Raw genomic sequence first — 25,413 nt, forward strand, 5'->3', positions numbered from 1 at the left:
TTTCCTTTGATTGGCTGTATACCCTGGTTATTTCCTCCTCCCCATGGTTACTTGTTGGTACATAGACCTAAATAATGACCAAGTTCGTTGATTCAGCTTTTACCAGTACTGATAATATTTTATCACTCACCTGCTCTGTATTTACTATGCTTCTTCCTACCTTTTTGCTCAGCGCTACTGCCATTCCCCAGGGCTCTCTTGCCCTCCTCTGTGTATTATGATATAATTATTGCTCAATTAATCCCCTCTCTAATTCCTTCTCGCCTCACACAGCCTACAATATGTATCTATATTTCCTCTCTAAATCTCCCATTTTATATTTTTCAATTTTCCTGTCCTTGTATGATCCCATCATTCCATGTCCATATTCTCACTGTTTTGGGCCTCTGCGGTGTCTTCTTCTCTGCTGCTGCACTTGGTTTTGTTTTGGAAGTTTTTTGAGTGATGAAGACAGCAGATGTCTCTTGCACTATCAGGTGCAACACATGACCTGGTCTTTAGTTTCCTGGACTCATTTAAATACTCTTGTCAACAAATGTCCTGGGGTTAATGAATGAGGTTGTTTCCTATCTCCATGCTCAATCAAGTTTTTAAAATGGCACCATCCCTAGTGTGATAGATAATCACAGTAATCAACGCGAAGGTTGTTGTGGAAGGTGAGGAGACAGTTAACCTGGTACTAAGCTTGACAACAGAATGGGAAATTCACAGATTGTGAAATCAGGGCCAGTTCTGTTCTCTGTGCCACCTGTGGCTTCACAGGAAGATCTGGTTCCAGAAAAATGGTAAATCTTGGCTGAAGGTGACCTGAGGGATGCCCAGGAATTGAACCTGGAGCCTCGGGTCAGTGGCCCAATGCTCCAATGCATGTTTTTCTCTTTATCCATCTTCCAAACTTTCTGGATGTGCTATTTCACAGTATGTGGGGTAAATATGATTTACCATTACATATCATATCAACATTTTGAATTTTAACTGGTTGATTATTTCTACTTTAAAAAATTGCTAAGTCAGTTGTGCACATATTTATTCATTTATCCAGGATGTGGGATGCTATGCTTCCCCACAATTGTAGTCATATTTCTCAAAATGATTGTCATTCATAAACTTTGGAAAACAGCATGTAATGCAGTGTGTAGATAATACTATTGATGTTGCACATAAGAGTTATCTGTAGGTGATATTATTCCATTTTTTCCATTGTTCTACTTGCTAGAAAATGAGTTGGCTGCGGGTCCACATCTTAGTGTTAATGAAGATAGCCTAGTAATAGATAATTAATTGACAGTGAAAATATTACATGCTACTATTGCCTTTGAAAGTGAAATTCTTCTGGTTTTCTAGGTTGTATGTGGTCTATATGTGGAATTCATGACCAAGGTTGGGCAGAACGCCCTATCTTTGGGAAAATACGATGTATGACATATGATGGATGCAAACGCAAGTTTGATGTTGCGGCTTTTGTGGCAAGGTATGGGGGTAAAAAACACAAGTACCAAGGGAAAAAATAAATTTATTCCAAGAGTAATTAGTTTTCATAAAATGGAAACTAATTTTCCCGAAGGTTTTTATAAATATTTTTCTTGTGGTGATTGTATAGATTACTTCGATTGCTCTCTTTGATATTTTAACAGGCATTTTTATAGATTTGACATTTTTGCACTTGTTGATTAAACTTTAAATATACTTTTTGAAAAAGCTGTTCATATTTAGATTATTTTCTGTTTTGGGAGCAAATTCTTATGTTGCATTTGAGTTCTGTTTTGACCAAAATAATACTTATTAGTCATGTTTATTTGCCTCTATTGGCCATTATATGAATGTAGCAATATCCAGAGCTTTTCTCAACTTTCATATCAAGTTTATGTGGTAAATATGCTGATCAAAGGCAAACAGTTTTGATGGGCAATACATGAATGCTGGTGAAATGTTATGCTGCTACAGGGATTTACTATAGGGGCACTCTAAGTCAACAAATTAGGTTGTGGACCCTCCTATGGAAGCATTTTCTTAAAAATTGCAATTTGACCAGGGCAAGTATCCTGGACATTCACCCAAACCTCAATGCTAGGGAAGGTTCTCAATGACTGAGTTGTACTGTAGCATCACGTATATGTAAATGTGTTGTCAATTTGAATCAGAGCTCATATATTGCTCATTCAAAAAATGTTTCCCTTCAGTCCTCCAATTTGCCCTGTAAAATTTTAAGAAAGAATGACGATGCCACAAAGATTAGAGTTTTAGATGTACAACTATAATTAATCCAGTATTGGCTATTAAATAAAGTCATTACTGCTAATAGTAAACACTGTCCTTAACTCACTAAGCATAATTTTAATCTGGCAGTGCCTTTTGTAATGGAGGTGAAACTATTGTTTTTTTCACGAGCCCTCCAATGCAGCTGTTTCCCAAAAGTGGAGCCTAATATGCTTTGTCAATTGAAGTGGATGTTGCCATGACGTACCAATCAGTGTGGTTTCCAAATTCATACCTGCTAAGGATATCCACCGCATCTTCATCTTGTCATTCAACACATTAATTGGTGTCATCCTCTCAAAAAGTCCTTTCATTGTTATAGGATTTCATAGTACCTATACAAATTTAGGACAATCTTGCCCTAAGATCAATATATATGTCTGAGTGTTTCCAGTTCTGTTCACTACTACCAATTCGTTAACTACATCCACGTGCTTCTTTAAGTTTACTTTTTGTTTGATTATTTTGAAAGTTGCCAATAAAAATGCAGTCTTTTGTTAACAACCTTGTTAAAATTTTCCTTTTTGACACAATACATGCGTCCTTTAAAATTCACAGAAATTCAACATAATAAATTACATGTTCTGAAGTTATACAAATTAGCTTATGCATAAATATATTTTCTTAGCAGGCGTATTGTTATAGCCCATAGTTCAGGTTGCCCATGAATTCAAGTCATAATGATTTATGTTATTTAAGTAAAGTCATCATTGATTGAATCTACTCAGTCTTATTCTGGATGCCTTCTTAGAACTCTCAAAAAACATGTATTGCTGAAAAAGTAAATAAAAGTTTTGTTAGCACCTGTAAGTAATGATGAAATTTGTTAACTGCCAGCACTATGCATATGTTATCTTACATTGAAAAAGCTCATCTTTTCTAGCTCAAAGCAATCTCAAAAGATCTCTTTTTGAAAATGTTTGTAGACTTAGGGTCTTCCTGGTTTAACCAAAATCCCTGGCGAATTTTATTTGCATTTTGAGTATTTTTAAGTTAGGTTCAAATGTCTTGAACTACTGAGTAGTCTCAGTTAAGTAATCAACTGAAGTTATTGAATATCACTTCAAAGGACATCACCAGCTGAGATTCATGATAAATTATGCTAATTTATGGATTTTATTATGCATACAGGCAAGTCCTTGTTGTATCTCATGAGCTACAATGAGTAATGTACTATATTCTTAATGTTTATGTATTAGAATATTGATAATTATTGTTATCTCTGCATAATGTAGAAGTAAGAGCATTTGCTGGATAACATTGCAATTATTTTATTTTTGTTAATATTGCAAGCCACTGGGAAAGTACTGTTAACATGCATAAAAAAACATGATGAAAATAAATTTTGTTTTTGGGCAACTACATAGTTTTTTAGTTATAGAACCTATTCAACACCTGATCTCATTCATTGGTGAAAACATACGTCCACCCAGGGACATAATTGAGAGAATTGTAAAAACATGGACCTTAAAAAGTTCATTTGTAGTAAAAAAAACTCAATTTCTAGGAATGTAAGTATTTACATGCTCATTACCTTATTGTTCATTATTATAGCATGGTTTTACAAAATGACAGCTCAATCATTTCTTGAAATTTTCCCTTTGTTTGCAATACTTATTATGAATGATTGAATTCTGCGAGCAATTTATTAAAAATAACTGCAAATACTAGAATATAAAAATAGTAAAACTTCCAATGGTGGACACATAATAAAGCAATGGGTTTAATGAGGCAGATATATTCCACATCTACAGTAAAAATTCAATTACTCCAGAACCAATTCATGTATTAAGGTTTTTTGAAACCATTTTAAAAATAAATTTCATCCTTTCTCTCATTTAATTCACCTATTATAACCAGAGTATCCCATAAATATGTTAGTGAGCTAGACTCCATAATGCATATATTAGTTACTTTAGTGTCAAACAGTGATTATTTAATTTTTCCCTATTCTGCATGGTGTTATGCTCGTGCATACTATCTCAGCCAACCTATGAAGAACTGTTAGGAAGTATCACCCCATACCTCCCTATTTTCGGCCTGTCTTAGAAAGAAAACTTCATACCAAAAAAGATATTTTACCCAAAACACACTGCCATATCTCTATCCTATAAAAATATCTCTTTGGTTAAGTACATGCTCTCTCTTTCATGATTAAATTTATTTACTGCTCTCATGACTGGCTGAAATCTATTTGATAGTCCTTTTTTGTTGATTCCTTATCTCATGCTGTTTTCAATTTATGAAATACATTCACACTCAAACTACTGAGGTGGTATACATCAATCCCAAGTGCCATTTCCTATTAGTCCATCTATGATCAGGATTCTCCCAATGTGATTCCCTATGAATACAATGATCATTGCTGCTGAAAAATCCTTCACTTCATCCAATTGCATTATTCAATGCACTTATTTAACTTCCATGAATGAAAAAAATGTGATGTTTAAACCAGAATGAGTATTATTTAAAATTCATCATGCTTAATTTTTATCATTCTACTGGCATGCTCTTGCTATGTTAAACTGATGGCTGTGAAGATGGGAAAATATGTGCCTCTTGCTATTTGACTGGGATATATCACTAACTACAGCATCTCAATGTGATAAAATGCAGACATTAATTTTTGCATTGCACTGGTTTATGGTTATTTCTGACATGAAACATTTAATGAAAGGTGCACAAGGTATTTATTGTGAGGTCTGGCTCATGTGCTTGAGCAACATGACCAGATTTATTCTGGTGATAAATTGTTGATGATGTCCAATTGATTGCCAAGTCATCTGGAAAAATCTGATTTTGCCAATGAATTTGGTCACTTTTCAATTATTGTCATTTTGACATGAATTTCCTGTTGTGTTCCAGAGACTATATTCACATTATTCCATCAATTAATACATTTTTTTGCACCAAAAAATCAAGCATATGACCCAATTCACTAATTTGTCTTTGATTCTCAGTATTGCAGTTTGTATATCAGCTTGTTATGCTAATTTGTATGTCAGGTAATGACTAGACCCATTTACATCTTGTGGCAGAGCTAGAAAACTTCTTGGATGGGGCTCATTTTCATATGTGAATGGGAATAATTGTATATTCTCTTTTACTACTGAGGAAGTTGAACATGGTGTTGAATTCACAACTATTTTGCTAATTTAGAGACTGCAACCTAGTCTAAAATAGGTAATTTTATTCTCAGGGGACAGCTGGTATTCAAAATTATTTCTGGACGTATAGGTATTATTTATTTTGAATTTTATTGAAGACAAAAATATTACCCTAGGGGCATGGCTCCTATTTGCCATCACTGACCCTGGGATCAACCACTTGCTAATCGCACTTAAAGTCATTGTATTTGCATACCATTTAGTATCAAATTAATCTACAAATTGCAAGGAACATGAATATGATATTCTTTTTTAATTAATGTAAAAGAAAAAAGACATTGTTGCCATTACCAGGTTACTTATGAGTCATCAACAGATCTGTGAACCACAACCCCAGGTCTGCTTGGGTTGAAAGGGACTACTTCTACAAAATAAGTTGCAGCAAAATTTATAATATTTAAACCAGTATCATCATTATTTGGGAGTTAAGAAAGATGGCATATTTGTGTTCACTGTAAACAGTGGGTTTGAGGCATTATTCTTCCTCTTGTAGGAACTGATTTTTAGAAAATTGACCCTTCCATTCCCAAATCATGTATTGTCCAGTGCCTTAAGCTTTCATGAGAGCTGTACCAATGTGAAATGGCACTCGTTCCTTCCCCTAGCATTTGGAAAAAAAATTGGAAATTTATTTTTGCTAAAAAATATGCATCTGGCAAGAAACGTCTCTTTGTAAAGATTAATTAAAAATAGCAATTTTCCACAAAAATTATTTTTGTGGAAAATTGCTATTTTTAATTAATCATGATATTCCACCATATCACGCCTGAAACGTCTCTTTTTCTTTGTAAAGAGGTTTGTGGCTTGGGAAATTATTCCACTTTGTTGCTCAAAGGTTTTTTTTTAGTACTGAGTTCATTCTAAATAGATCAAAATAACTGCTTTTTAATACAAGTTTGGTGGGACCACCGTGATTTATATGTTAATAGGAGGTATTCATCGTAAAAGGATTCATGAACTGGAGATTTTACTGTCGATTGAACTTTGAAATCCATTTTTATTCATGAAAAAATTGCTTTTCTCTATGAAAAGCACATGTTAAGTACACAAAGTATATTGAATTTTTCTTAAGCTTCATTGATGAGTAATGCAGTAAAAGTTCGAGTCTGTAAAAGGGTGGTGTCGATTCGTGGAATGAAAAGTTAGCATAAGAGGAAAATGTCAATGAAAATTCAGTGAGACCAGCACAGTACTTCATCACGAGTTTCAGCATTCTTATTGTTAAAGTTAAAATATAATTTTTTTAAACCAAAGTTAATAGGACAGAAAATTAAGTGAAGCACTTAACCAGGATTTAAAAGTGCATTTTTAATCTGTGCCACTCAAAACGTCTTCATTTCTTCAAGTTTTCACTACTTTTCCTCCATGTAACTCTGCTGTAAAAGGTATCGGTACATATGTATAATCATGGATAAAATTAACCCCGATTTCATTTGATTATGGGCTTGATTTTTGATGCCCCAAGTGCCCAAAATAGGTTTAAGGATTAGCTAATGTGTGCTGATTCCTTCCTAGAAAAGGGCCAATGTGAAAGTTTTTTGTTGCAAAACTACAACTTTGTAATTTCATAGTATTTAATTAGACACAACCTAGGTTTTGATGTTTAACATCATCAGATACAGATTCTCACTGACCTCCCTATTGATACATCTTTATCTCAGGTAGGGGAAGGGCAGTTAGGGGGGTAGGTGAGGGAGGGTGGAGACATTGTTTGGAAGTGAATCAGTGAGGGATTGCATAGTGAGGTGAAGGGTAGAAAGTGGGAGGAGATGCCCCTAAGTAGCTCTCGTGGTGAAAGAACATGGGGAGAGGGAATTAGCTGTACATTTATAATAATGACAAGACCTGATACATGATACATACTTCGAAGGTCAAAGGGAGAGCATGGGGGGAGAGGTGGTGTTGTCTCATCTGGAGTGCAGATGTTTGGGATAAATTTACAATGTATTCAATGTTTTCAGGCTTAACTTGTGGAAATCCATTATCACTTAAATAAAAAACACAGTGTATCTTTCCACCAATTTTTATTTGGTACCTGATGATGATATCGATGTGTTGACACTAGTAGTACCAAATAAAGGTTGTTGGAAAGATACATGGTTTTTACTTCAGTTCATTTACAATATTCTCCTTGGAGTATGGACTTCCAATTGCTCTAAAGAATCCAATCTCTGTCCTTTGTTTTCCACGTTTAGAATTTCAAATTTGAAATCAATTTTTTGGCATTTTCTAATACATGTTCCACATAATGTGATGTTGACTTGCCGTTTCTCTTTTTCATTGAAGCAAAGATATAATGAACTAAAATCAGAACTAACGGCCAAGTTTTGACAAGAATGTGACTGTGTTGAAATTTCTTGTCATTTTCAGTTTCTGATCCTGTAATTAGTTTCTTTAAATGACGAAAAGAAAATTGTAAAATTTATGTGTCATAACTTCTTGATTATTTCTTGTGAATAATTTCCTTTTGTTTGGTTTACCTTTTATTGGAACAGATTTAAAACTTACCATTAAAAAAGCTGCTCCAAGTAGTACTGCTCTCATGTGGATACCTTCCTCGGATGGAAACATTATGCTTAAGTTGTGCTGCCCTTGAATGTCATTCCATTGATTAGAAATGCTTCCAACTAGTCGTGTGCCATCAAAGGACAGGATCTGATTGAAAAATGTTGGACATTAGTTCAGTGTCCAGTTACAATAAGACATCATCCAGCAACTTAATGAACCTCATATTCCAAATATGGGGAGATGAATATTTATTTAGTTTTCCAATGATATATGGGCATAAATTGGTAAAAATCTGAAATCTCTCACATCAAATGTAAATTTATGATATAATATCATACATCAATTACTCATGCGTTCTTGCATGCCTATTCATATGTAACATAATTTGTATACTACCTTGATCAAAAATTTCCCGGAATTTATTCAGAAAATTAAAAATACAAGTTTATTCATCTAAATCTATATTGTCCCCTTCAAAGTAATCCCCATCGACTGCAACACACTTATGCCAGCGCTTGATCCAATCCTCGAAACATTTTTTATATTCGGTTTTCGGTATGTCCATCAGTGCTTCCTGCGATTTTTCCATTACTTCCTCTCGGCTGCTAAAACGCGTTCCCCGTAATGGTTTTTTAACTCGATTGAACAGAAAGAAGTCACAGGGAGCCAAATCAGGTGAATTCGGTGGCTGTTGGATGGTATTTGTTGCATTTTTCGTCAAAAAATTACGAATAATGATAGCACTGTGCGACGGTGCGTTATCATGGTGCAAAATCCACGAGTTTTCTGCCCACATTTCTGGTCTCTTTCGGCGAATTGCTTCACGCAAACGTCTCATAACGCCCAAATAATACTCTTTGTTTACTGTCTGGCCTTCTGGCAAAAATTCATGATGCACTACACCGTTGTAATCCATGAAAACCGTCAGCATTGCCTTCTTTTTTGACTGAAAACGACGTGGTTTTTTTGGTCTCGGCTCATTTGGTGAACGCCATTCACTTGCCTGATGTCTGGATTGCGTGTCGTACTCATAAACCCACGTCTCGTCTCCAGTAATGATCCTTTTGATGAATGTGGGATCGGATTCAGCCTCGCAAATCATGTCTTTTGCGACGTCAACACGGTCTCTTTTTTGCATGAAATTGAGGTCTTTTGGCACCAACTTTGCTGCTACACGACGGAAACCCAAATCATTAACCACAATGTCTTGGGTGGATCCATAGGCAATGTTCAAGTCCTCCGCTATTTCTCTGATGGTTAATTTGCGGTTATTGACCAACATTTCTTTTACTTTATCAATTTTTTCACCGACTTTCGATGTCGATGGTCTGCCACTGCGTTCATCATCTTCGATTGACTCACGACCACTTCTGAACCGCTCGTGCCACTGGTAAACGACCGTTTTTTTTAGAGAATCGTTGCCGAAACACTTTTCCAGCATTTCCAACGTCCGTGCGCCACTAAATCCGTTTTTTACGCAAAATTTAATACAAGTTCGTTGTTGCAAATTTAAATCCATTTCTGAAATTGTAAAAAATCGCCAACACACACAGAGATAGATGTACTCTTGGCTACGTAACTTTTGCAAATGTCAAGTTATGACAGTAAGATTTAAAGGGAATATCAACAACAGATGTACCAATTTAACAAAAAAAACAGAACTCAAATCGGAACGATGGGAGCGCCACACGGTGGTTATTCCGGGAACTTTTTGATCAAGGTAGTATATACTTATATAGTACTTTTGATTACTCAATGGCTATTTATTCACTCGGGGGTTGATTTGAAAATCTCAGCTGTTGTTTATTATGTTGTATTGCTGACATTTAAAATGCCTTCATTGTAAAAACATCTTATTTTCTGTTTGTATGGCAGTAATATAAGAACATTGAACTCAAGCTATTTCCTGTCTATGTTCCATTCATATTTTTGGCTAGATATATAAACACATTATACAATCTTTGTTCTTTTGTCATTCTTACCCACTTTGAATATGAGATCACCTTATTGGCTGAGTGCCATATGAAACCATAGACAATCTGTGCATTTTGATTTGATACATTACTAAGAAAATTTTTAGGTTGGATTTGTATACAACTCAGATACTTGATAAACAATGCATGTGGGATAATAATAATAGCAGTACCGAAAAGGGTCATATTAGGGACAGTATTTTTGACCCATAAGACTGTTGCATAAGACACTGATTTTTCTGGTTAGAACTTACGAAAAATACTTCTATCAGACAGAAAAGGATCAAAGTATTTTATTGTTAACATTTGATATGAAGGAATGGAATTTTTTCAAAAAGTAACAGCTGCATCAATGTTTGTTCATCATAGAATCCCAGAAATTTGTCATCATTGCTGCTAAATCATTTCCGCAGTTATTTTCACTCTCCTTACACAATGTCATCCTTCTACCATCTAGTGCATTGTGAATTCCACAGCTTTAAAAAGACATTATTATAATATTACTTCTAACTTTCTGCTAGAACTTTTTCACCAGTCATAGACACTAGAAACCAACAGCAGTTTCATTCTTCCAATTGGTGTGGCACCATGAGTTGGTACCTTATAACCTGTCTTTAATATTTAAATAGCAGTTTTTGTGCTACTGTGGTAGTGGTATGTAGGCATAGACCATTTCTGTTCATGCATTCATGAATCATTCGCACCATGAAGTCCCAGAAAATCCCCATCTTGCTTCAATTAAAATCATTTTTGTTGAAACAGTAATCCTGTTCTTCCTGTGAATTATTCAGTTCTTAAGATGTTCTTTAAGCTTTGGCCACTTGGGAGCACATGAATGTAGTTTTTTACTCATTCTACATGTACTAAATCAATCGTCTGCTTCTTCCATCCTTGTATCACCTCAGCTAGAGATGGGGCCAAAATGTGCCTCAGCTATCCTGTTTCGGTGTTATGAAGTGTAAGCCATGACTTCAAGAATGAATGCAATGCTATATGACTATCTTCTCTCTTTAGATTACGTGAGGCTGTTCTAATTTCTACTTTTTATTTAACATTTAATTTCTGTTATTATTGGAATTTGTATTAAGTGCAACCATTTTATATGCCTTTACAACACACTCATGCTACTTAAGGTTTGAGTGTTTTTAGACTCTGAAGTTTATCAGGAGAGTTACACTGTATTAGCCGAGGAGCAGCATCTCCTTTATCCCAATTTGTATGTTTCACAACAGCACCATATGGGAGATGTAACTAGACGTGCTATGTTGTATTCATTGATGATTTTTTTGGGATTTTTGTGGGTAGTACTTCAATGGAAATATTAAATCTCTATTACTTACTGCTGGCTGAAAACAGTGGTATAATCAACATTTGTAATAAAGGCAAGCATTTTCTATGCCTGGTGGGAATAAAGACAACAGAATTATACCTGGTGAATCGGTTTGCATATTATAGGTCAAAGTTATACCCATATGCCCTCTGCCCATAAAGTGCAGCATGATTTTAGAGCTCATATTGGAATAAAAAAGTATATCTTAAGGGCCAAGAAATGCGGTTATGTGTAATTCTTGTGATAGTGATTACAGGCTCATAAAATTGGTTAAAAAATTTGAAATGAGTAAAATCAACTCTATAAACAATTATACTAGCTGATGCTTTCATGAACTGAGCCAATGAACTGCTTACATGGTGTGGGTTTGTTCTCTCAAAAGAAGTTACTAGTTATCTAATTAGTAATTCAATCATAAATTTTCACAATGGGGAACACATTCATTAGAGTGGAATGTTGTAAGTCCAGTCTCCTCTAATTATTGTGTCATGCTTTTCTGAATTTCATCATTGTTTAACATCTATATGTACATATGACGTGTCCTATACACTTATCTGATGTATCTATTACACTGTGTCAGTGTCTTCTGGGCAAATAAAGATTATTATTATTATTAATGTGGTTACCCAGTGTACTTTAGTGAAAAATATGTCGTATTCCGGAGTAATTTAAATTAAAAAGTGTTTAAACAAAGGAGTAGTCATCACCGTCCCTTTAGGTTTCATGGAGGTGTAGAGATTACAAACCCTTTGCTCTGGATGTACGAGGGTAGTTTGAAAAGTTCTCAGAATCACCACCAGATGTCAGTGCTCGCACAACAAGTTTCCTACTTGGTGATTGGCAATCATTTGCGAGTAAACACGCAATGTGTTAGTGCTCTGGGAAGAGATCTGTGAGACACATATGTTGTTGCTCCCATCTAATGATTAGTGAAGATGGAAAAAATTGAGATTCGAGCGGTGATTAAATACTTAGTGATGAAAGGTATAAAAGCAAAGACTCTTCTCCTTCATATTCAATTATCTGCAAGTGGAGAAACTAGTTGAAGTTTGTTTGTGACTGCTTGGATGATGATCCGTGTAGTGGTCGGCCTAAATGTGCCTCTACCTCAGAAATTATTGCAAAAGTGCTTTAAGTTATCATGGATGATGGCCGACTGAAAGTGTTAGAAATTTCTGAAGCTGCAGGAATTTCATCTGAAAGGGCATATCATATTTAACTATGGAATTAGATATTAGAAAATTATCTGATAAATGGGTGCCGTGACTCTTGAGGCAGGATCACAAATGCATAAAAATGGAAATTTCTGATCAATATTTGACTCATTTTAAGAGCAACCAGCAAGATTTTCTGCCCTGGTTTGTGACCACAGATGAAGCTTGGGTCCACTACAAAACCCTGGAGACAAAACAGCAGTCAAAGCAGTGGAAATATGTTGATTCACAACCACCAAAGAGAGCAAAGTCAATACAGTCGACTGGAAAGGTGATGGCTTCAGTTTTCTTGGAACTTTTTCAGCCAAAGATACATGATTAAAGGCCAACTTTCATCAAGATAATGCATGCCCATGCTAGTGTCGTTATCATGGCAAAAATTGGTGAACTAAGATATGAATTGTTGCCACACCCACCTTAGTTGCCTCATTTGGTACCATCAGATTTCCATCTCTTCCCCAAGCTTAAAATTTTCCTTGGTAGATGGAGATTCTCTTTGAACAAAGAACTAACAGCCAATGTTGATGGGTATTTTGCAGGCATGACGAATCTAATTTTCAAGATGGGATAAAGAAATTGGAAAATTGTTGGACTACGTTCATTAGTGTACCAAGAGACTACATTGAAAAATAAAAAAGTTTCACTGAGGTTAGTCATTTATTTCTATTCCATTCTGAGACTTTTCAAATTACCCTCATAATTACTCTTCAACCCTCATTAGGCAAATAACACCTTCCCTAGATCTCTCAGATGTACTTATAAAGAGAAAGTGGAATGAATGACTTACATTAAAATTATCTTCTGTATGTACACAATACATGCATCTGCTTGGTCCTTCTATTCTGTAGATGCTTTCACCATTTGCATTTTTCACTGTAAAAGTTGGAACGAACATGCTCCATTCTTGCTTTACTGATCCAAGAAGATTTAAATGTGGAGAGTACACTACAAGATGCTGAAAATATGAAGGCACCATTAACATATTTGCCAAATAAAATATTCCAGAGTTTATTAACATATAAGATAGGAGATTCGTTTTACGAAAAGATCAGTTTTATTTTCTCCAATATAGATCTTTAAAATCTTTGGTTCTTAAATTTCTCTAATTTCAGGCAAAAAAGAAAATGCTGGTAAGCACCAATATTTTTTCAGGGCGTGCGTGATATTCCTCAAAATAATGTTTTGCCGTTTCTCATTGTTAGATGTTATTTGTAGAGTGTGTGTAATGTGAGAAAATGGGTAAAAAACCATTATTTTCCCTACTTTACCATGGTAGTTTTGATAATTGAATTTGGTACCCAGCTAACCAACTACATATGTACACCTCTTCTAAATATGATTAAATTGTTTGCTGTGGTTGAAAGAGTAAAAACTCATTAAGGAATGGTAATGAGAACCCTAGTTTGTTCACTTTGCGTTGGATTTTAGTGAACCTTCTCTTCTTCGTTAAAATGCTAGATGCAAGTTTCTTTTGGAAGAATGATCAAATTCATCATAATTTAAATCTTTCGTAAAATTGTGTGCCACAACTCTAAATCCACCATCATTCACACAGCTGAGAGAGGTATGCCCCAGGTGGAACTTTTGTTTTATTGCAGTGCTTGAGGAATTGGGGAAAATCATCCCAGTGCAAATTCTAGTTTCTCCACTGTTCCCAATATTGGATGCTTATTTTGTTGCCTAACCCATGCCATTAACGAATGCCTATGTCCACCATGATTTTGTAGGTTTCTCTCTGATTTTCTTGATAAATTAAAAAAAATCCTTGATAGTAAAATGCTTATCAGTTAGTTATCTCCATGATTACCATTGTTATATATTTTAATTAATGGCAACACAATGATTAAGCTTTCTTTTCAGTCAATGTGTCAAGTATTGTCATTTAGAACTCTAAATAAAAGGCATATTTGAAAAGTAAGGGCCCTTGGTCATAACAATTTACATATATTTGAAAAAGTTTGTATCAAAAGTTTCAGTTTCTTACAAACCTATTTCAATCTTCTAAGCATTTTTTATTATAATGCTGCATCAGCTTCTTTTATCCCTCGACAGAGAAGTTAGCCACTTGGGAATTGAACCAGTTGACAATGGCATTCTTGAGTTCCTCCACGTCTTCAAACTGTTGTTTCAAGTGCAAGAGGAAATAGTTGCTAGGTACTAGTTTGGAATTGTAGGGTGGGGTACAAAAACACCACATTATTTGCTCTTTGTGTTGTTCAGTACCCAAATTCCATGCAATTTGTGATATTTGAGATTTTATCTAATAACGGTGAAAATAGTCGTAAGTATGTTCAAGAGGAAAATAATAAATCATAGCACTAATCTTCAATCATTGTTCAGGTCAAAGTCCTTGGTCCACTTGTTGCATGATTTCATCGGTCTGGATATTGCTTCACCTACTTTGCTCTTCATCATGCTCATTTGTGTTGGCATTTTTGAAGCCTGGACATCATTGATCTAACCTTTCCTTCACTCATTACTGTAGATTCATAAACTAGGCACAACTCCCCATGTATTTGAGCAGCTGATATTTCTTTTGCTCACAAAAATCAAATCGCAGTAAGGGAAAAATGATATAACCAAAGCCATAAACTTGATTGGCACTGGGTTTGTTTGTGAAGGTAAGTAAAAAGAAGATGAAAAGTTGAAGGAAAATTGAAAATCACATACTCAATTGTGTTTGGGAAATAATGACCCTCGTGTACCTCAATCACACACAAGCAATGCAAAAATACAAATAAAAGGAAACAGACTGACAACCACTCGATCACTAGGTTTTGTTAAGGAATAACAGTGACTCTCGTGAATCGCAGTCTCACACACTCAGGGTTTGCAAGGATTTCTCCTATACCAGGGACTCGTCAATCTCACACAGGAATGAAAAAATCAAAAAGAAACGGCACAAGTTAATGCTTGCAGTCACTCAATTACTCGGGTGTGTTCGGAAACTGTAACCATTGTGAATGACCCTTGCTCGCACTTTCAGGGTTTACAAGGATTTCTCCTACGCCAGTGACCCATCGATCACACTGGAATTACAAAAAAGAACGGACACACGTTCACAATAAGTCACTCCTCTCAGATGTGTTTGACCTTTGTGAATCACACTTACTTGCATGCTCAGGGTTGAAAAGGATTTCTCGTATGCTAGTGACCCGTCAATCATACAGATGAATACAAAATAATAAATCACCCCATGCACTTCATAGCTGTTAGGACAACAATTTTCGCAGAAATTGTAATCTACATTCACCAACAGGGAAACGACTACTGAATCAAAATAATAACTTCAGTGGCTTCAGAAACAATCAATAGGTGGCACTGTATGCATACAACATTTTTCTAACCTGCCAATATTTAAATATAAGAAAACAACCCTTTTCATATATGCTTCATAGGATACAAGCTTGAGGTCACAACTCAAGAATATAATGAATTTTGTTTGTTTATTTTGTCTTGATTCTGTGTCTTATACCACTGCGGTCTTTTAACTGAAGATCAGTTTTTAGGTGAGGTTAGAGTTAGTAAATTAATTAGTCCTTCACTATATAAAAGTTTTGGTCGTGACTAAATTTCTTTTCCCTAGGTCCCATGTGATCTCTCAGAAATTTCTGTCTGAAAAATCATGCATCTCTGTGAGATTTCTCTCATAGTTTTTAGCTTAAGGTTTGCTTAGTGTGGTAATCTAATGGGTGTTCATCCACAAATCTGATGTACCATATGTGTCTCTGAACATTTTCCAGTGGTAGAGGAAATCATATTATATATTCACAATATATTATTAAAATACCTGAAGGCAACAGCAATACATAAAACAGCATGTGCAGGCTGCCATCCTATAAATTCTTAGGACTTCATTTCGAGATCTGTCGTATATCGTTAGTACAAAGGAACGAGCTGACCCCATGATTGCTCTTTGCCAGTTGGCTGATTTTTCGCCAGCTTCAAAAATGGTGTCTCCCCGTGGAACTTTGATCAAATATCGATTCTCTGATTCTACAGCTGCTATCACTGAAAACCATAACAGAAAAGAAAGTAATTCAGTCTGCAAGCCCAGACATTCTTTGTGAGAGGGCATTCAAAATGTTAATCAAATAGGTACATTTACAACCATAAATTTCATCATGACATGTAAATATTTGTCACTTAAGTCAAAGAATCAAGTATTAACAACAGATGACTCGTAATACCCATGTGCAGTAATTAAATTTGCAAAGGCAAAGAAAATCTTAATTATTGAAATGCACATTTTATTTTGTTTTTTATGTATTAAGATGGCAATTAACAATCTGATATATAATCTGATGTACTAGTTGCAATTGACCAAAGTTCATTGAGAATTTGAATTAAAATATTAATGTATTTTCTAATAATGCAGGAGTGTACAAATTAATATAGAACTAGTATGATAACAATGGGCATCCTAAGCAGAAATGCTTTGGTGTAATAACCTATGATGATCAAGAAACTGGCTATATTCAGGGTGCACCAGAAACACTCGTCAGTTTTAAAATTTAAACCATAATAATTCATCCTGTGTAGTACTTGTATATCAATAGTTTTATCATCTGCATGCAGTTAATAGCCGAATGAGGGTTAATGAGGGTTTGAATGGGTAGGTCATTTAGACTGTTTGGGATTGGTGGAGGGAGTTCTAAGAAAACTGAGAAAAGGTGGACGGAAACCCAATCCAAATAGTATACATGCCATTGCAGTCACAGTTTAACATCCCACCCTATGAACTTGATCTTGGAGTATTTTCAATTGGTTGCCCAAATAGTCACTGGATATCCATTAGAGATAAATTGTTGGCTGTTGGAATACCATATTTCATCAGTATAAATTCACAGTCAACTACAGCTACAATATTTGAAAATCAGTTTTCAAAATGTGAACTGACTAAGTGTAATGTAGCGAAGTGTATGTGTAGATGCAAAATATCTTAACCGCAGAAGAAACAATATGTTGTGAAGCCCTCTCAGGATAGCTTTGTATCCAGCTCTTGTGATTGTTTCTTGGGATATGTTTGTGGAAGTCTGAATATGGGTCTGCAATAATACCTAATTTACCATAAATTTAATGAAATTTTGACAAGTTGAACTATCCATTAACTCTTGCAGTTAACTCTTAAAGGTGGGTCGCTATGGAAACTGTTCTTTGGAGTTAAGGTGTCAGCATTGCTCATATAGCTTCAAGTTCAACTGAAATTCTTAAGGAAATGTATTCTGGCAAAACCTGTCTCATTAAGAAATGTCAACTAGCCCCTCTAAACACATGAACTTATGGGTCTGATTACCTATCATTGTGGTTACCTCATAAGTGAGGTCCAAAAGATAGCCAATACTATTGATATTAGCCAGCAAAATTGATATGGTACTCAGTGAATCTCCATTGAACTATTTAAATGAGTTCTAACTGGGCATCATTCATTCCATCTAGATTTCAGCCTTATGTTGAACAGTGTATATTCCTCCAAAAAGTAGTGAAATACATTGCACTGGAGCAATATCCAAGGTTAAAAAAGGATTTCATATTTGTGATAAAGACTTGTACCTTCCCTTGAAATATTTTTAAATTTTGGTATTTTTGGAGCACTCTGTATGTTTTCAATGTATGTGATTAATTGCCTCGATTAATTCCAATGACAAGGATGAATTTATTTTGGCATTTATCAAATCATACTGGAAATGCAATACCTTGTTATCTAAAATATGACTTACGGTCTAAAAGTTCCACTGTCTGCTGTATGTATATCTCATTAGAAATCCCTAGCACATCAATTCCAACTCGTTGAAATTCAGGTGAATTTGATGAGGATGGGTTTTCAACTGTGAAATTAAAATAGTTCATATGTTAGTGTATCATTTTAAAGCTTGACTTCATGCTTGAAAAATGATTACATTCAAAATGAATCGTAATTTGATTAAACAGAAGGAAGGAAGAATCAAAAAGACATTTTGTTTCCATAGGGAAGAATTTATTGTTGTTTACCAGTTTTGTTACACTGTGGCATCATCTGGGCATTGTAGCAAAACTAGTTGACAACATTAAATTCTTTCATGTAGAAATTTAGTCTGATTATTTCTTCATGCTTTAGAAATGGATTTCCACAAAGTATCAGCCTGCACCATCTCTCCGAGTGATTAGATTTAGTGTTATACTACCATGCTTGTTGGCTAATTCACTGCTTCTTCCATATGAGCTGCATTACCTTTTAATCTATAATGATGAGTTTCAATTGTTTTGGATGAAGTACCTAAAACTTCAATAGTTAATTTATTCCATGCTATACATTATAAATAGAGTTTGGTTGAAGAAGGTCTGGCAAAACTCTTCCATCATCATGTGGGCTTCTTTTCAATATAATAACCTTTTGTCTTTCCCTATTTCGTTTTTCAGCTCCTCACATCTACCTCCTCCATGCTTTCTACGACCTCCAAAATATCTCCTACCTACAATTTTTTGCCTTTTTAAGTTTTCTCCTGACAATCTTCTATCTTCCCCCACTCTTCCTAATGCTTCTCAAGCTATATCTTTCTTTTAATCTATCTTACTTCTACCAGCCTTCTCTGTATTTATGAACTAAATAAATATTTTGCATCTACAACTTGTTGCCAATCCCAAAAATATTGATAAAAATAAAGAGTATTGAAAATACCTCTCTTCCCCTGCCATGCCTACGATTGCTTGTCATCCTCTCAGTTCAGCTCATTTTCACCAGCTTTCTCCATATGCCATTTGCACATCTCAGAATCATCCAATCTAGATTCATCCTCTTTAAGGTCTGGTTTTCTGAGCTATGCAGCATCATGTTCTTTATCAGTCTTTAATAAATAGTCTTTTCTCTTTGTATTTACTCAATTATGTGTTTCATCAATGTCCTCATCTTTGTAAATAATTAATTATGTTAATTATTTTACCACAATTATTCTTCTATTGTCTGTACTCCTTGATCCAATTTCATACTGAATACTGCATGAGTTTGTTAATTCTTTTCACTGCTGTAATGATTTCCTTGATTTTAAATTTAATATTTTTGCTTCTAGAACCTCTCATTAATTTTCTTATGGCTTACCTTTATTCTATACATCTCACGTTGTTCTGAAATGTGCTCAAGACAGGCTAGAGTTCTTATGCCAAGATTATTATCATGGGGGAGGCATTTTTTAAATGCTGATGTAGGATATATGGCTTCATATTATACTTGTGCTATGATTGATGCTTGTTCTTGCTATCTTGAACTAAGAACTGTGATGATTTGGGTTCAAGAATATAATGTATCTTTTAATGACTCATATCCAAGAAAAAATTGGTCAGCCTTTATACTTTTTAGTGAAATTAGGCTTTTTCATCCAAAGACTTGTCTTAAATTTACAGATAAATATGTGTATTTTTATGAAGCAAATGGACATTGAAGATTTGTGATTTTTCTCAACCTTAAAATGTGCATTACATTGAGCTTTGGCCCCTTGATGCCTGACCTCTCACCTCATGTGATATAATCCTCATTCTCCTTTTAACATTCATAAGTGCTTTGGTTAAGTAATGTTCAAAATTAACTCTTTCATTTTAAATGCATAAAATAATTATAATGTAATATAAAAAATAACATTTAACAAATTGTAAATCAGATTCAACCATTGTTATGAATAGGAAAGGATAGAATAGGAAAAGGTAAGGAAATATCTGCAAATATATTACATTCAAGAATATTTATGCTCTCAGACATATTAAAAAACCTCCTCTGAAACATCAGTGACAAAGCTTAATTGTTTATCCCCTAGGAAATGGTAATCAACCCTTTGCACTCAGATATTTTCTGCCTTGATTCTTGTAAACCATTTGGAATTTAATTTTTAAATTCCCCCAGCTTGAAGAATGAAAACTGATTACAGAATATATAACATTATTTAACTCGTAAATATACTATGTTTAATATTCTGCACACATGGTAAAATCAAGTTATTAATGAGAGCTAATTTTTTGTGCCAAGTTATATTCACTACACAAGCTGGCAGAGTGCTAGGATATGCTGCATGTCACTCATCACCTGAGTAGAAAAGTTTAAGGAGCATTATCTAGTGTTAGAGAAAATTTACAGTGGGTGATGGGGTAGTTAAATTTAGTCGGTCATACAAATAAACAATCACACTCGTTAAATATGGTGATGTTTCTAAGCTTATAATTTGTAGCAATTTCTTTATGAAATCTGTGTAGGAATAATGGTCTGAGTTGTCAGCTCAAAACTCATGACTTGTGCTTGAATTATTAGATCACTTGCTTGTTGCTTGTGACCTGGTAAGTTTGTAAAATTGACTTGACAAAAAAGGCACACAAAAAGTCTCAAAATGTTTCAAAATACTGGGTACCTTTGTAAGCCCTACATTAATTGCAATCCCCTACACTAAGTCTTATCTAAGAAAGTCTTTGAATATGGACTTGTTAACTTGAGCAAAAAATTGGAACCAGTTACTTGAATTTATTTTTAAGGCCTGGTTCTGTTAACAAGTATGGAAGGAAGTTTATGTATTCTTTACACAATTTGGCATTTGTAGATCACATTAATTGGATCAGTGAGTGGATTGCCGGTATATTTGAAACTCACGTGTTCTATTTTTTATATATTTATTTTAATTTGTGTATTGTCATTGATTTTAGGATTCACATCATCAATCATTTCCAACAGGCCAATTGCTGACTAGTAACATAGTCTGATATAAACTAATAAACTATAATTTATCCATGTTTTGACCTTCAAACTTGTCTAACTTTAATGGATATTTAATTGACCTTTCTTTGGTCAGTATAGAATGACTATAATACCTGAATCCAATTTCTTACAGGCACATGTTTATTTCTAATTTCCTAAAAACAGAATATATGGTACTTAAAAGTGTATAATATTCAGAATCATGTCTTGAGAAATAGGTGACATAGATAGGTATTGGAACATTTTCTTTACACTGAAACTGAAAGGCTCTTTGCAAGCAAACTAAAGGGTTCTTAGATAGACTTGTTATTCCATTAGATAGTCTCCTGAGGTCTGGCAATGTTGAGGCTGATTCAAAGTGTGGGTAGTTTTGTAATTGGATTAAAGACTGTGGATCAAATGATAGATTATTGAAATGTAATGCCAATTCTCATCTTAATTTTTAAGATATTTCACAGTTTTGCAAGCATTCTATATTTTAATCTTCACTTCAAATTATTGAGAATAATACTTCAATAGTATGTTCATATCTTTCATTGTGGTCATCTACATGTAATGACATGCATTAGGTAAGGATTCAAGTAGAATTTTAGCACATAGACAATGTTATAATGCATCTTACTTGTTGAAATAGGTATTATCCTCCGGCTGCCTGGGTATCCTGGAAAGAATAAACATTGTTCTTAAATCTACTAAATTGACTCTATGTAAAGAGTAATATTTAACAGAGCTAACAATAATAGTTCCTACCTTCTTGGCTGTAAGTTGGCTGTGTATCAATAACTGCACATATTCCATGTGATATCTCTGAAATATATGGTAAGCAGGTGATTAGATACTGTACTTACATTTAAAAATTATTATTTTTTATTGTTTTTTTAACCTCTTGGTGTTAAGTAGAGATTTTGCAATTTATTTGAAAAATATATTTATTTGTGAAAATTTATCTGAAGCCATGTGGATTATATGCTCGTGGACACTAGATATTGTTTTAATTTCCAGGGAGTTGAGAGTCAAGCATTTGAGGTATCCTTTGCCTTAATCAAATAAGCTTTGATCAGAAGTGGGGAGAAAAATTCTTCCAGTCATAGAACTGAGATTTTTGCTGGGTTTAAGTTGCTTTGAGCCTTCTATTGACCACTGAACCATGGACTCATCTCGTTTAGTAAACCTTATGCTGTTTCAGGGTTTTTCTGGGTTTAAAAAACAACTTATTCAAATAGTTTTGAATTTGAGGAATTTTTGGTGATGGGTTTCCAGTATCCATCTCCTATTTGTTCTTCACAAATATTTTAAGCACAAGTGTCACAGGAAAAGAATTGTATACTGTAGTGTATTGAATGCCCCTGGTGTATATAAGTGTACAAAAAAGGACAATTTTTATCGTTTTATCTTTAAGAAAATTTGATACTTAAATGCTGGTTAACTTTGAATAAGAAAAAATACATTTACGTCTGAATGAAACTCTTCAAGAAAACAAGGTCTCACCCAAACATTTTCGGTGGCCATTTTGTAACCCATGTACTAAATAATTATAACAATTACTGATAGGGTTAAAAAACATTTTTTTAATTACTTTTTGCTATGGCATTCAGAGCCCTATTGCCTAGATCTAGAGGGGCAATTATTATTTCCGATATTAAGGAAACTATTTTAGTCTAACTGTAAGAAAGGTGTGCACTATTCATGAACCAAATTTTAAGCCCTTAACAGCATTTGAACCAGTGCCAGTTGATAGATACCCTGACTGTGAAGCTAATCCCATAAGGCTCAAGGTGATAGATTACTCATGAGATCGTCTCTTAAACCAAACATTATTTTCTACGCGAATAATTCGTTGATGAAAATACATGTCTTGTGAGAAGTGTTTGATATCACAAAAATAGCTCTTAGCTCAGATAAGATAATTTTTCTGCTCCTAATCTACTCCACATTATTTCCAAAGTTAAATCGGTGAAAAATAAGTAATCCACCCTCAATAATTACTCGCATCATCTGATATATTTGATATGTAATCCATGTGAATTCTCAAACTTGGTGTAATTCGAATGGCGTTATAAATGTGATTCGACTAATGGAATGTAAGATCCAGGGTAGGGGTACTATTAACTACCAACCAATTATTTGTTCATACTATTTGTTCATAATGTCGTCAAATTCGTTTTGACTTCTTGTTTGAGTATAACTATGATACAATCAACGAATTGAAATATTTAGGAGAAGTGCTATCTCACTATTTTTCAGTCTCTCACGTTTTTCTTTGTTCCATATGTCCCCGTTCCTCTTCACTTGGGGACATTTTGTTCAGATATCAGCTGATTTCGTGCAGAATCCTTGGAAATGCGGATGCTGAAGAAACCCCTTTTGGATTTTTACATACAAAAGGTCTAACTAGTGCGTGAAATTCAATTTTTAAGACGCCCATGGTGATATGACCGATTTTCCACCTGGTACAACAGTTATACCTGTATTTCGTGCCTAGTGGCTACCCCTCCATCCTGGCGGTGAAGGCTCTCATATACCAAGGCCGTATTTTTTAACGTACCTAAATGATATATCTTTAAGAATCTTCTGAATATTTTCTGTCTTCGAGCTGTCTGACGACCGAACAAATTTAGGGTTTCGTCATCCACTCGAAAGTAGTACCTAAGCTTTGCCAGACTGTCGCCCGACTGTGCCTTGATACTCACCAGCGTAAGGAGGTTGTCTTTCCGACTCCCTGGTTTCATTTTTTCGTATAACCGTGAAGTCCTCCATTGGGATTTGCTCCTGTTGGATTCAAGGTGAGATTCGTTTATAAATGAAATCAACCAAAAAACACTTCAATTTTTTAATGATGTAATCACCTGATTATTTAGCCAGTAGAAATTCTCAAGTGTTGACTACGGATACATCGCACGTGAATTCAATTTTAAGCAAACATTTTATACGCGGGCTCATTGAATTGGTGAGAACGGGAATTGAAATTGCAACCCAGTAATACGAACACCCTTTACAGAAATGCTCGGAGAATAGCTCCAATGCCTTACCATGTAAAAGGTACCGTGAGTAGATTTTGGATTCAATGATTGAAGAATTAAGTAGTTTTGTGAGCGAAAGAGTTAATTCCGATTTGTGACTTTAATGATGTTGAAGACTAACTGAGGAATAGTTTTTTTCTACGATTGCACGGATGAGTTTTTTGTCATTGATAACGCTGGGTGTTGTTTTTAAAATCTATATTCCACGTATCTTATCTACTTGTGATTGATAACTGGTACACTGAAATCGTGATGGGCGAGATTTGTGTGTAGACTTTGAAATCCCGTGCCGCCGATGTAGTTCATTGTATGTACAGGTGCAATGGTTCCTATTTACCTCAGAATATTCCCTCGACCTCTATTATTTTGAAGCCTAAGTGCTAAGGAACACTTGCACTAATTTCATGACTGGTAAGCTCAAAATATTCTCCCATTATTTCGGGAGGTAGCGAGATACTATATGTCTGGGTATATCTTATCGCCCGTGACTGGCCTGAACGACCACAGATCGAGATAAAAGAATAAGCCGAGAGCTTTACTGGTTGGGAAGGGAGAGGAAGTGGTGACGGGTCAGTGGTGGAAGTGTTAGCAAACAGTTACACGGGGAAGGGGTAATTGGGGGACTAGTGAAGGATAGGAAAGATTAGTTATGAAACGAAGTCGCGTTGCGGATTCAACAACTCCTGGTCCTTCGCGTTGGAGCCACTCCCACTAATTACGCCATCAAAATTATCGATACCTTTATACTATCCTGATTTTTTTTGCTAGTTTCCTTACCTTATTTTCGCCGGTTTGCAGTTTTAACCCGGCAACACAAAGGACGTTTCTAAGAGGGGTCTGGTAAAATCGTAAATTATTTGTGGCCAATATTTCCAGTGTTCCTAATGCTTCCAAAAATGTCTCTGGTACAAAGTATATTAAAAAACTTAGCGGAAATTCTATCGAATACTTTGTGCCACCTTTGGTGTGGTGACCCCCTCTAATTACAACGTATAGGGCATACATGTATATAGATATATATTAATTACTTAAGAAAAAAGATTTAATGTATCTTATTGAGTACGAATATGAAATTGCGTTCAATTCGAAAGGATTTATACCGTTCTTTGGTGACAAGTTTAGAATTTATGATGTACTAGCAGTATCCCTGCTTGTCGTAAGAGGCGACTAAAAGGGCGGGGAGAAAACCCCGAAAACAAACCCCAAGCCAGCAAGGGATGCGTCCGGACAGTGCT

At 34.9% G+C, this 25,413-nt stretch overlaps 2 protein-coding genes across 2 annotated transcripts in view; one reads left to right on the plus strand and one right to left on the minus strand.

Moving 5' to 3' along the window:
• Positions 1-3,562, plus strand: part of LOC139687488 (deoxyribodipyrimidine photo-lyase-like) — a 20,298-nt gene extending 16,736 nt beyond the window's left edge. Inside the window, exon 10 of the mRNA XM_071584671.1 lies at positions 1,345-3,562. Within this exon, the coding sequence (XP_071440772.1) occupies positions 1,345-1,511 (167 nt within the window). The 3' untranslated portion in view covers positions 1,512-3,562. The remainder of the gene's footprint in view (positions 1-1,344) is intronic.
• LOC139688146 (phospholipid scramblase 1-like) lies at positions 2,964-23,915 on the minus strand. The gene is made up of 8 exons (XM_071585574.1): positions 23,849-23,915; positions 21,909-21,965; positions 21,781-21,819; positions 18,169-18,276; positions 16,239-16,459; positions 13,236-13,403; positions 7,932-8,078; positions 2,964-3,029 (listed from the first exon to the last, which is right to left on the minus strand). The coding sequence occupies exons 1-8, from the start codon at positions 23,913-23,915 to the stop codon at positions 2,964-2,966; spliced, it is 873 nt and encodes a 290-aa protein (XP_071441675.1).
• Between the last annotated feature and the right edge of the window lie 1,498 nt (positions 23,916-25,413).

The sequence above is a fragment of the Hetaerina americana genome, unplaced genomic scaffold, assembly GCF_022747635.1.
Source record: "Hetaerina americana unplaced genomic scaffold, ioHetAmer1.1.p SCAF_2, whole genome shotgun sequence".
Taxonomy (NCBI): domain Eukaryota; kingdom Metazoa; phylum Arthropoda; class Insecta; order Odonata; family Calopterygidae; genus Hetaerina; species Hetaerina americana.

What these genes read in the sequence shown, in the direction of transcription:
- LOC139688146 (XM_071585574.1), bottom strand. Translation starts at nt 23,915, where the DNA reads ATGGAGGACTTCACGGTTATACGAAAAAATGAAACCAGGGAGTCGGAA. An exon ending in GCCAACTTACAGCCAAGAAG is followed by an intron (nt 21,820 to 21,908) that starts GTAGGAACTATT and finishes TATTCTTTCCAG; the next exon opens with GATACCCAGGCAGCCGGAGG. An exon ending in TTGGAGCAGCTTTTTTAATG is followed by an intron (nt 3,030 to 7,931) that starts GTAAGTTTTAAA and finishes TTACTTTTTCAG; the next exon opens with CAATACATGTTTTTTGAGAG.